The 12,943-nt window shown below is 40.9% G+C and overlaps 1 protein-coding gene across 5 annotated transcripts in view; it reads left to right on the top strand.

The window, feature by feature from the left end:
• Positions 1 to 12,943, top strand: part of PLXNB2 (plexin B2) — a 257,287-nt gene that overhangs the window by 213,338 nt on the left and 31,006 nt on the right. For all 5 annotated transcript variants that reach the window (XM_032197592.1, XM_032197584.1, XM_032197575.1 and 2 more), the window contains 3 exons: positions 9,972 to 10,108; positions 10,767 to 10,934; positions 12,581 to 12,689. In XM_032197592.1, the coding sequence (XP_032053483.1) occupies positions 9,972 to 10,108; positions 10,767 to 10,934; positions 12,581 to 12,689 (414 nt within the window). The remainder of the gene's footprint in view (positions 1 to 9,971; positions 10,109 to 10,766; positions 10,935 to 12,580; positions 12,690 to 12,943) is intronic.

The following is a 12,943-nucleotide window of genomic DNA, read 5'->3' as shown; positions in this document are numbered from 1 at the left end:
CATCTTATCTATATTTGCTGCATAATCAGAAGAAAGTTCTACATCGCCATCACAAATTTCTTCTATCCGTTCTGTGCAGTGTTCAAGTCCAGACATTCCAGTGAAATTAAATTCTGGTAACCTTGTCCTCTTCCACTGACCTTTCTATTGTTTGTTTCACTATAAGCAGAATTGGGCATTCTCCTTTTTATTGAAATAGAAATGAATTGATGCTAAATGTTAATATCCAGCTATGCAGTACCTCTAACAGCTTGGCTGGTCTCTATGCAGGTGGAGCCATGACATGGCTAAAAGCCAGTTTTTTGTTTGTTCAATTGATTTGTTTGCTACTATGGCAGTGAGAACAGTGTTGAAGGTGGGAATTAAGCTTTTCTTAGGTGTATGGCCCAGGCTGGCTGATACCATACAAGCATGGTTCTTTCCTCAGATCTCATCTTCAAACTCAAGCCACCAGAATAAGAGCTCACAGCTGGCTCTGGTTCTTCAGTGTCTGTTTGCAAGAGCAGTTCTGTGAGCTTTAGTCTGAGTGGATTGAAGACATTATATGGTTTCAGAAAGCTCAAATAAATGTAAGAAAGGGGGACAAATTAGAGTCTGATCCAAAAACAAACACAAAGGTGACTACTCACCATACTGGGAGTTTGAGTAACCTGATCTGCACAGTTGGATTTAACGAGGTACATTCTTCCACTTTAATATTCTCACAAGTTGGCATTTTCCTCTTATCTTCATCCATCCTCTGTTTCCCTTCTTGAGGTTAGAAGCAATTGCTCAGGGAGCTCTCACAGCCACAGCGCTATTAGTGCCACCAGGCTCTCATGGAGGATTTTAGCTCACTGCTTCACTGCTTGATTCTTCTCCATGAGTCTTCACCATAGCACATAGATTTTATAGTGTAGCTTGTGGGGGGGGGAGTTTACATGGCTTGTTGCCATTATGATTGATGCTTATAAACCACACATCCACAGCAGTCTGGAATTGCTGCCAGAGGGCAGTGGCTGTTTTATCCTTGAGTTCTGGAGCACATCTTGTTTGTGCATCAGCCTGCACAGCAGTCAGGAGAGCTCCTGGGTAGCTCACAGTTTTCAGTAAGAAGGCCCTTCCTCACATGAATATTATTAGACTTAATTCTCTATCATCTTAGACATCACTTAAATACATGTCCCACCATTCAGTGTTTGTGGGTTCTGCTCAAAAGCTGCCAGCAAACACTGGGTGTATGATAACGCAGGCTTTCCAGTCACGCATGCTTCCCTTTCTCCATGAAAACTGTTAGCAAGGCTCTGTGGTCTGTTCAGAAAATGATGTGCTCTCTGCCTCAGGATAAAAAGAGGCAGAGATCTCTGCCTGCAGTCCAAAAACTTAGTTGTTTAGAATATCAACACTCTGCGTAGGCATCCCATCCACAGCAGGCAGCAGACACTACAGAGAGGAGTGTGCACTGCCCGGCAAACACTTTGCCTTCACACCTGGAGCGGATGTAAGCATTTGGGCTGACCTGTGAGGGTGAAAAGAAGCAGCTTCAGAGGGGCAGGACCTGGCCAGAAGTAGCCCAGGACATGAATCCTGGCTGGCGCTGTGCCTGGGACTTCTCCAGTGAGGCGAGCCAGGGAGTCAGGTCAGCTGCCGTGGCGAGCACCGGGCCGCCAATGTGCGCCATGGAAATTCTCTGTCTGAGCACTCTGTGAGGGGGCGGCGTGTCTGAAAAAACAAGCATCAGGCTCCCCCGAGTCTGAGAAAGGAGGGGAGCGGAGGGAAAGAGCAGTTCCTAATGGTTTGTGTGCCCTGGTCAAAGGCTTAATTTAGCTCCTGTGGTTACCTTTATAGACCATGAGATGATATTTTGACCTTCAGGAATGTGGCCAGTGCCTACAGCACTTCATGGACTGTGCTTTTAATGCCTTTAATTTTTGTCTGCATTACATGCAAGGGTTGGCAGAATAATTCAACTTTGGATGGGGTGGGGGTGCATAATTCTGGTAACAAATAAAGTTGTTTTGCAGGCCTACTTCAAGAGCCAGAGCTTAGTGCAGCTGGGATCAGGATGAAGAAAGAGAAAGAATACTTGTTGGGGAAGGGACGAATGAGAGAAAGGCAGAGTAGTCATGTGCCCTCTACAGTTTTGAAAGCCTTAGCCACATATATGTGTGCACTGTCATCAGGTCCTTGGCACTGCATCCCTGTGCTCTGCTTGTGTGGAAGCACAGGAGCACATTCGTACTAGTGGATGTGTGCTTATATCAAAGGCAAAACCCCCAGCCGGAGGTCACTGCCTACAGGGGCTGGCAGGAGGGAGCTTCGGGGTTTTACCGTTTGCTGCCCATTGCGTCCATTTGAGCACATCCATCTGTTGCTGGCTTCCCCTTGTGCTGCAGCTGGCATCTCTCACAGCATCATGGGGATGTGCTCTGCCACCATCCTCTTTTCCCTCCCCAGTTGTCTCTGCTTGTGGTCTGGCATGGTTGCTTTTTCTCCTCTGAAGCACAGACGTTATGCCAAGGTCTCTTTGCATCTCCGTTAGGTTCCCCTCCTCTGTTGCCTTCCAACTGGTTTTGAATTTCTGGCCCCTCCTGTGATTTACCAGTAGCCTCCTTAGTGGCTGGTTGTTTCTTTCTTTGATCTTCTGCATTACTGAAGGATGAAGGGTGACCACTTTTATCTCAATGGTGTAGTTTTGGGTCTAGAAACTTCCTATCATAGCTCAGCAATATAGTTGTTAGTATCATTATTTTCAGAGTTATACGCCAGAATATAAAAAGTTGAGGACATGCTTGGGGATAGGTGAATGGAAAAGCAGAGAAATTGGAAAAGAAAAGCTGCAGAGCCTTAGTGGTGCTCCACGGGGGTACACTCCTCTTGTTCTTGGATACTGTGCAAGGGGCCAGGAGTGAGTTGGCTTGGTGCACCAAGGTAAACCAAAAAGCTGCAAAGCAAATAAACAAGTGAAAAAGAACATTAACCAGTGTGGCAGATCAGATCCCAACTGCAAGTCAAGAGAGTGGAAGAGAGGCTGGGGGAAGGCTTCTGTGTTGCACCCGTGTATCTGTAATGGGAAAATTGCAAAGAAGCTGGATAGCAGGAAGAAAAGGAGAATAAGAGTAACCCCGCTGTTAGCCAGATAAAAGCCATGCTTCGATTTGACACCAGCAGACTGCAGAAATCTAAAATGCTGGGAACCCTCCAGGAGCATTTTCAGCCTGTAAAAAATATCTTTTAATAGCACTGTAATCAGAAACCTAAAGAAATAACAGATCACCTTCCTAAACATGCAAAAAGACCAACTGCAAGCAATAAAATATTAAAGAAGAAAAAGTTCATTCTAGATTAATAAACAAGATGAAAAAATACGAGAGATCAGACATGAGTGCTCAGAGGGTTTGCAATAGTTTTATCAGAAGCAGCAGTCGTGTACATTGCTAATAAGTAAGTTCGCTTCTAAATGTGATTATAAGTGGAACAGACATGGAGATAATTTACCCTCTAGCACACAGAAAGCATGAACTGCAATGAAAAATATGTAAGCATTCCTGTGAACAAATATGTAAGTATGAGGCACAGGATACAAACAGAAAGCAAAGAAAAGATTTCTGGCTGCAACAAAGAAAACAGGACACTGGAAAATGGCCTGAACATGAAGTCATGTACATGCTCGGGCCAGTGCAAGCTGTTTTGCTGGTACTTCATTTTCCCCTCATACCTGTGTGCTGACAAAGCACAGAGTGCTTCAAAGGACAGGCTGTTGCAAGAGCATGACATTACTGTGAGGCAAAGCCCAAAAACACAGCTTGTGAAGCTCGGGTCAGTCTGCTACATGTGGATGAGTCAGGGGTACACAGTAATGTGAGTGCCAAGGGAGGGTTTGCCAAGTTGCAAATAAATCAAGCAGTGTTACAGAAAGAATAAATGAATTTGCTACCAAACAACCTTATGCCGTTTGAGTGTTATGTACTATAAGCACCGTGCAAGGATTTTGCTTAAAATTGTCACTGTCTCACTGCTTCAAATTGGAGCAGAAAACCACTGCTTTCAGGTAAACTGTATCAACAGGATCAACACTGACTGTAGTCATAAAGGCAGACCAGGTAACCTGTTCCTAGCATTATTGTCCGTCCACCAAAGCAAAGGTTATCAAAGCTCTGGAAAACCTGCTCATCAGTTCAGGAGTACTCATTCAGCAATCTGGTACAGCATGGAAAAGTTGAGTTGCAGGTGCATTACAAGACCTCTCAGCATTGTTACACCTACCTGTGATTTAAGGAAAGTTGGTACATAGGATATATAGATGCTCAGTTTCCCACAGACGAGAAGCTAAAATCTGCTCCGACCTACAAGCAAGAAATCCCATTGAGATCAAATTATTTCTTCGGGATAAATCATTCTACACCTGTCAGGAGCAAGCTACACCTGTTGAGAAGAGATCCCTGCTCAAATAGCACAGCCGTGGATGCGCATATGTTTTACCAAAACTGCAAATCCACTTCCTACAAGCACAGGACTTGATCATCAAAGCGTAAGGTGGTGAGAAGTCCCTCTGCTGGGAGGTGACAGCCCACTGAACAACTGGCAGGCATTGGAGAAGGCTTTTTAAAATCAGACAATCTGAAAACCCACATATGAGGTAACCTGTTACTGCAGAAAAGATGTATGCTCACTCAGACACTAAATAACTGGAAAATATGAATTATATTTGTCCAGTGACAAAGGGAGAAGTATAGACCACTGTGACCTGAAAGAACATCTGTCCTTTTCTTACAATATAAGAAAAAGACTGCAGTGTATGTCAATTATGATTTTCTACACTTTAAGGAATTATAAAACAAGGGCTAAATTAGCTTTTGTAGGGTTGTTTAAGTTTTACTGTGTCCATGAGAAATGAAGTATTGCCAAGTCTCCACGAGAGCTGATGTTTTCCAGAAGAATTATTACAAGGCTGCTATAAATTCCATATAGGACACATAATCAAATGTTCTACTTAACATTATCATTTCAGTGCGCACTGTGGTGTGATGCTGCAGAAAGTGTGATGTCCTCTGGGCACATTCTGACTGAGAGAACAAACATACCGAGGTGCAGAGGGCTGAAAATGAAAGTGGGGTATTTGTAATGATGGCAGGAGTACTTCTGATTCAGGAACTGAAATGAGAAAAGGGAAGAAAGCAGGAGAAAAGAAATCCCTGAGGGGATTTTGAAAAGGTGGTATCACTGATCTCACATCACTTGAAGTTCTGAGGTTGTCAGTTCAGTTTGTAGCAGCTGAATTTTCAGTATTGCCTGGGATTTAGCCCAAATTAGAGGTGTCTGCATCTTGCTAAAAGCTGCATTCTTATTATCCCTCAAACGTTTGCAGTGAAGGATTTACCCTTTTCGCTTCATTTTCTTTTGCAAGGAGAAGGAATCTCATGCAGAGCTGTGTTCAGCAATGTAGAAGTGTGTGTTTGTTGCAGCTCTGCTGGAATTTGTATGGTTAAGACCCAGTCTAGCAGCTTACAAAGGTCTGAACCTCTCTGTCCTGTGGGTGAGTGCGATGTCACCCATGGGAAGGGGCTGCCTTCTCCTGAGGCAACACGATTCTTCTCAGAGGCTTGCTCCACTGTTCAGAGAGTACTTTTTGAACTTATCGTGACATTCAGCAAATATCTTCTCCCACTGGTCCCGTCTACCTAACTGCATTTATGGAAAATAACTTTCCAGCTAAGCATTTAGATGACCCATTTTTTTTCTTTACTGGTACCAGGTGGGCCTAGGCAGCTTTGTGCTTTGTGCCATCCGTGAACATTTTAAGAGAGCACTAAAGCTTGCTCATAGTGCATAGGTTGTGCAATAAAGTTGTTATTAAAATCGTTAAAAATTGTTGGTAATTTATTTAAGCTTCTTATTTTTTCTGGAAGGTCCTTAAGAGAAAGGGAAAGGAAAAAAACTGAGAAACAGAAAATAGCAAGTAATAATTAATCAAATAATTTTTCTGACAAGTTTATGGTAACAAACTGTTACTATACGATGCTTTGTTTTAGTAGTCATCCTGAAAAATTCCTCTGCATGCAGAGCCCAGTTCAGCTTCTCCTTATTAGATCATCTTTATGAGGCGTCCACATTATTTGGTCCCTGGAGTGCTCTTGGTATTTGCAAAATTACTTTAAATAGGTTAAATATGAATACTTTGAGTTAAGCTGTTTTAAAATAGCCCTTTGAGAGATTGCTGCAAAACAAGTGATTAAAGAGAAAATAAGGGTTAAATGTAACTATTCCACCTCCTCCTTGGCTGCTACCTGCAGCAGCTACTGAAGTGATTCTCGGCCTCAGGTTTTCATTAAACTTGGAGCAAGGCTGAGATGTGCTGGCTCTGTGTTGCAGCACCTGTGTCACGGAGGGGGGCCGAGGTGTGGATAGCACATTCTCCTTTTTGGCATAGCTCAGTTTTCACAGAATGACACAGAAAGGCTGAGGTTGGCAGGGGCCTCTGGAGGCCACCTCATCCAACCCCCTGCTCAGGAAGGGCCACCCGGAGCAGGCGGCCCAGGACCATGTCCAGGGAGCTTCTGAAGATCTCCAAGGAGGGGACGCCACAGCCTCTGCCAGTGCTCAGCCACCCTCACACTGCACAGGAGGAATTCCTGGTGTTCAGGAGGAACCTCCTCTGCTTCAGTTTACTCCCATTGAGTCTTTTCTCATCACCAGACACCACTGAGAAGAGCCTGGCACCATCCTCATTTAACTTTTTAACTTTTAACAGGCAGACTCTTGCTAAGGGAAAAAAAAAAAAAAAAAAAAAAAAGAAATCTGGGCAAAACAGAGCAGGTATTTATTTTACTTCCCCGTTGCTGTTGTGTTATTCAGAGAGAACTTTGCTGTTTGTTTACCTGAATACAATATCCCTGTTCACAGGGAGGTAAATGCAGACTGCCAATAAAAGGTCCCACACAGAAAATGGTTCTCAGTGGTTCTGCTTCAGGTTTGTGGCTTGCTCGGTATTCACTGATAGGTAGTAACTGAACCAGCTTTTGCTCTACCAGAGTTACTGATCAGATATGCCAGTTGAGGCTTAATGGTGTAATTATTTATGGTTTTTGCTGAAAGAAAGGAATACAGCTGCCTAGCAGAATCTTCTCAGCAAACTTCCTTTCTTCTTTTTTTTTTTTTTTTTCTCAAGATTACAGGGTTACAGAGAGTGGGGTATGGTGCTTCAGAAATCTTTCCTTGTACCTTTTCTTCCTAAGTCTTTGCTTAAAGGCTTGACTTTAAGAGGTAGGATTTAGGGAAAAGGCTACAAACTTTTAATATTTTTTTTCCTTTTTTTTTTTTTTTTTTTTCTGAGGTTGAGGGAGAAAGATTTTGTCCATATTAGTTTCTTTAGTGGTTCTTGGGGAACACTTGCTTCTGGAAATATTGCAGTAGATTTTAACTGGTGATGATAAAACGGTCCAATATTCTTAACACTTTGTAGCAATCGAGATTTAATCCAGAGTTAACAAAAGGTATGTTTTTCTTTATATCTACCAAGGTTAAACATAAAGAATTTGGTAAATTTTTGTAAGCAATACAACATAGTAATCTTTTTAATTAACAATATTGTGTTTCAAAAAAGCACAAGTGCGTTTTTTTGTGAAGTGCAGGTCTAGACTTGTGTTAATTTAAGCTTCAAGTGTGACTTTTAAAACTGACCCACTCAAATCTTTTATTTACCCTCATGCAATTTCAATTTAGGTTAAATAAGCAGGCAATTAAATCAAAAGAAGAGTATGTACAGAGAGAGTTATGTAGATCTAAGTAAGTAAGTTTCAGTCAATTCTGTTATATTGAATCAATGCGCCTTTTTGCTTAAACTATGCTTAAAAATTACTTTCAGTCGATTCCTTACATAAAATGTTGTAACTCAAGTGATGTATTAAATTAAAAAGAAATCAAAGGTTAGTGCATGAGAGCAGTCATGTGCTGTAGCATCGTACATCTTGAGGAGTGAAGGGTTTACAAACAGATTTCTCTCAGGGAAGAAAAGCAATTGACACCCAATTAGTGTTAAAGCATATTCCTAAAGCTCAATGACTTGAGAGCAAATTACAGTTGTCATTGTGGATTTGTGAAGTGTGCTGAACCGTGATGCATTCCTTCAGAGGGAAGTTGCTCAGACATGAAAGAATAAAACAAGCACAGCAAGTACAAGTTCTCTGTGTTTCTGTAATATCCGTGCTTTAATAAAGCAAATTTATCAAGTAACCACGAGGTCAACTGAATGCTTTTTTTACAAATTCCTGCTACTTGTTAAAAACCCATCAATGGCTTACTGAGCTTTCCACCAAACTCCAGTACATCATTCCCTCTTCTCCCTGCCATTCAAGGACCATTGTTTTTGTAGCTGCTAGCTGACACAGAGACAGCAGCCTGTGCATGAGAGAAATAACATAGGGGAAAGCTTTTTGCTATGTGATGAGTCAGGCAAACTCTCTTTCTGAACATGGCCTTTCCTCCTTAGAGTGGGAGATCATCACAGTATGATCGTGATCAGGTAAACCCCATTCGGTAAGGGAAGTTCTCAAACATCTTTGCCCTTGCTTTATTCATAGAATCATAGAATCATCTAGGTTGGATGGTTCTGTGATGCCCTCTAACACCCCAGCTCAAGTTGAGACTCTTTCCTTGTGTCTTTCAGGTAGTTGTAGAGAGTGATGAGGTCTTCCCTCAACCTGCTTTTCTCCAGACTAAACAACGCTGGTTCCCTCAGTTGCTTCTTTGGTTCCTAGTCCCCTCACCGGCTTTGTTGCTCTTCTCTGCACATGCTAGGGCACCTTAATATCCTTGTGGTGAGGGGCTCAAAACTAAACACAGTACTCAAGGGGCGGCCTCAACGATGTCACATACAAGGAGATAATCAATTCCCTAGTCCTGCTGGCCACACTCTGATGCAGGCCAGGATGCCATTGGCCTCCTTGGCCACCTGGGCACACTGATGGCTCATGTTCAGCAGCTGACTGTCAACCAGCCTGTATGTTCCTGTATGCAATAGCCCCAAAGCTGGATTCCATCATTGTCCACTCATTTGAGCTAGTTGGCAGGCAATGTGTGCTGAAGCAAGGCCAATCGGTCTCACATGGCTTACATGGCTTCACTCATGCTCTTGATTCAGTAGCAGCAGTGTTGTCCTGAATAGCAACGCTTTTCTCAACTGGGAGTAGGGACTACTTAGCGATAGAGTAATTAAATTGTACTGTTCATGAAAAGCCCTCACCATTAAATTACAGAAATTGTCATATCTGGGGTAATACAGTCGTGGAAAAAAGGACTGAATTGAGAAAAAAAGGAGTGAAATTACTAGAAAAAAATAAATTTCTGACAAATTTCATGACAATTTGAAATATATCTGCTTGTTCCTATTGATTTTAGGAAATCCTCTCCAACGTTCTTTGTATATAAAGAAAAGTTTAGTATTTTCTGATCTCTTTTCTCTGCAAGCTCATTGCTCAAGATAAGGATAATAATCTTCTACAGCAATTAAGAATCTTATGAGATAAATGGGACCTTAATATTCTTTCTGTTCAGTACCAGTTCTGAAAAACTCACTCTGTCTCTCCTATCACTGACACAGAATGTAGGAAGGGGTAAGGAAGGGTGAAAGTAGACTCAGCTATAAGGAAGAGAGAAATCTTAAAATAAGTATGAGAACAGGAAGTCCAACAAGAAGCTCGCACAAACTTAATGGCAGCTAACTCTGCATCTTGCCAGTAGGTAATTTAAATCCATATAAAGCCTCAAAGTACAGTATAGAAAAAATGCGTACATTCATATCACATTACTTCTTCCTTTACTCACCATGAATAATGAAAGACTTTGTTTTATTTGAGAAGACTTGTCCTTCATTATTTTAATTTATTACCTTTTGGGTAATGATATTAAAGTACTATTATCTATTATACCAATTAATACTGGTATAAATTTTATTTTAATTTTCTAAATTAGTTTTCATCATCTCCTCTTTGCAGGAACCTCATCCGTCTGGAATAAGACCTGAAAGTGGTCCACAGGCAGGTGGAACCACACTTACCATCACTGGTACCAACCTGGAAACTGGTTCCAAGAAGGATGTTCGTGTTTTAGTTGGTAGCCAGCCTTGCAATGTGTACGTACCCTGAGTAACTACCAGTACGGAGTTATACCCTAACAAAGTACCAGTCTTTTCTGGCCTTTAGAAATTATACAGATCTGTTGTCTGTCTCATAGAGACTCATGCCATGCAATGTGGCTCTGCACATAATGTTCAAACAGAAACTCACTGAAAGGCTTCAGATGGAAGAAGCAGCAACAAAAATTACCAAAGTCAGAGGACTCAGTTATCCAAAGAATTTTTCCAGTTTCAGCTCTCTCCACGTGACCAGCTGCTCCAAATCCAGCCATGCTCTCACTCAACATCCCCTGAGTGGTTCCATATAAAATTTTAATCCTCTGGTGCCCCTTGAATTGTTTCTCTCACTTCTTGTTCCCTTTATTAACTGCTGCCCTATTCTCCCCCCAAAAGTGGTATGAGCTGAAGTGTGCTGACATTGCATTGTTCTTGTGTCTGTACACTATTCTTTTTCATATCCTGTTAAAGGCTCTAAATGATCTAGAGAAAGTGTTGTCTCCTCAAGTAATTATTCAGTTCAGAGCAGAAAATAGAGCTCAGAGTTCTTTTCTGTTTGTTTATTTGTTTTTGTTATGGGGTACTGCAGTAACAAATACAAATCAGAGTAATGTTAGCAACTGAATATGTTTCCTTTTCTTTTTCTTCTCCAATCTAGCACTGACTTTGGAGACGAGATTGTTTGCGTTACAGGACGTAATAGCAAAGTTGAAGCTGTTAAAGTCACATTGCTCTACGGGGAAACAGTAATTAACGTACCAGGGCAATTTTCATACAGTGAGAATCCTACCGTCACCAAGTTCCTGCCAGTAAATAGCTTCAGCAGGTAATGAAATGTTTCTCATAGCTTCATTTACAATTGGGTCAAAATAGGTTATAGCTTTTCCTCTATATACAGCAGTTCAATATAAAAACTGCCATATTCTACCCATGCTCAAATTTAGATACATAAGAGTTTGTGAACTTTCTTAACCACGGCTGATGTTAAAAGTATTCTGTTTACCTCCAAATTTTAATTGCCATTTCAAAGCTATATACTGAAACTAAGAAAGGTAATGAGCTTCTTTTAAATAAGCATGTCTCAAAGAAAGAGATTTGAAGCATTTCGGCATGATGTCAAACAACATGACCTTTGCATTATGTACAAATCCTTCCCCTCTCTAAAGGAAAGATCATCATCTGAAAGTGATATAAAAGGTTTCTAGCCAAAACATTTCTAGATCTTCTGGTCAGCTTTTAATAAGTAAGCTGGAAACAGAGGAAAGCTATGGCTTATCATCTTTTTGTCCCATGAGGAAAAAAAGTATCTTTAGGAAATCTAGATCAGGGATCAGTAAGTCTCTTAAAAGGAGTTGTTTCTCCTACAGTGGCACTCACTTAACACCCCAGCTGGCAGCTATTCATTCGAAACGGCATTCCTTCTAGAAAAATGCTCACATAGTATCAATTGTGAAACCAAAGAAATGTATGCCACTCGTCTACTTGTAGCAAAATGGCAAATAATCTGTATAAATGTCCTTTTGTCATACCTCTGGTTCTGAGAGTAATTCTGTGACTGGTTCAGGGACAAGCTTGTTAACTTTCCCCATGCAGGTCTCTGTTGTTCCCCAATACTATGATCATTCCACCTAGTGGGTGCAGTTGGCAGAGAGAGTGGTTAAGATGCTTCCATCCTCTTTCAGCAAAAAGAAGTGTAAGATCATGACCTTAAAAATAGGATGTTAAAAATAAAATTGACTGTGACTTCTCTTAGAGGAATTGGTACTTGCCTTCTTGAATAGGGAGTAAACATTTATGTAAAATACGATTTGGTTTTAATACTTGCATTTGTTTTTTGCTTGGGTTGTTTGGGAGCCTGCAGGTTTTCTGGTAGATCACTAGTGATTTACTCCAGGGTATTTAAAAGACTGGGGATTTTTGTTTGTTTGTTTGTTTGTTTCCTCTTTATAAACTGAACCTTATTATAATGGATTGCTTTGAGGATAGCTATCATCTATGTTACTTAGATGACTTCAATTCCCACTGGCCACTTACATGCATTCTTTTTCTTACATGAATGCATTCTCTTTTAAACAATATGTTGGAAATGAAAGGGAATAGAGAAACCAGGTCCCTACAGATCTGTGGAAAATATGCTCACCTTTGTCAGTGTGAATGCTAGGTGGACCAATTTTAACAAAAACATTGGAGAAGTAAAGCACATAAAAATAAGCATCAATGAAAAGCCACAGATACTGGCAGTGATTTGCACTTCTTTGTTCTGCTATTTTAAGACTAATATGAAGTAGACATTGCTGCTTTTAAATACTGTCGTCACTGATAATTTTAACAGAAAATCTTTGTTTAGGATATCTAAGTGTCCTATAGGCATTATGTAACTGTTTTCAGTAGAAGTAGTAGCATGCAGGATAAAGTATATGGCTGTAGTATTTTGCCAATGAATTGACTTATTTTTTTAATTTTGCCTTTCAGTGGAGGGAGAAATATTACAGTAACTGGAACTGGGTTTGAGCTCATCCAGAGTTTCTCACTGGTGGTATATGCAGAGCGTCCAGAAGCAGGGAAAGCAAGTCTCAAAAGGGTAATTTTCTTTTTTTACCCAAAAAAAAAGGCATCACACTGGATGCATAACATATAATCTATTCAAAAAATGAAATGAAGAGTTTGCCCACCTGAATTCACTGGGATTGAGGTGGAATGAGATTTGAACAGGCTTCTGGGTCTCCATGTAAGAGGAGCAACCTACTCCTGCCATCCTGACTTACATTTACTTGCACCTCATAACCTTCTGCTTCAAAATTATTTTCATTCAATATTAAGCATTGAAGAACTAAA

Source organism: Aythya fuligula, chromosome 1 (assembly GCF_009819795.1).
Source record: "Aythya fuligula isolate bAytFul2 chromosome 1, bAytFul2.pri, whole genome shotgun sequence".
NCBI lineage: Eukaryota > Metazoa > Chordata > Aves > Anseriformes > Anatidae > Aythya > Aythya fuligula.
Note: the sequence above shows the minus strand (reverse complement) of the source record. Positions and strands in the feature narration are given on the sequence as shown.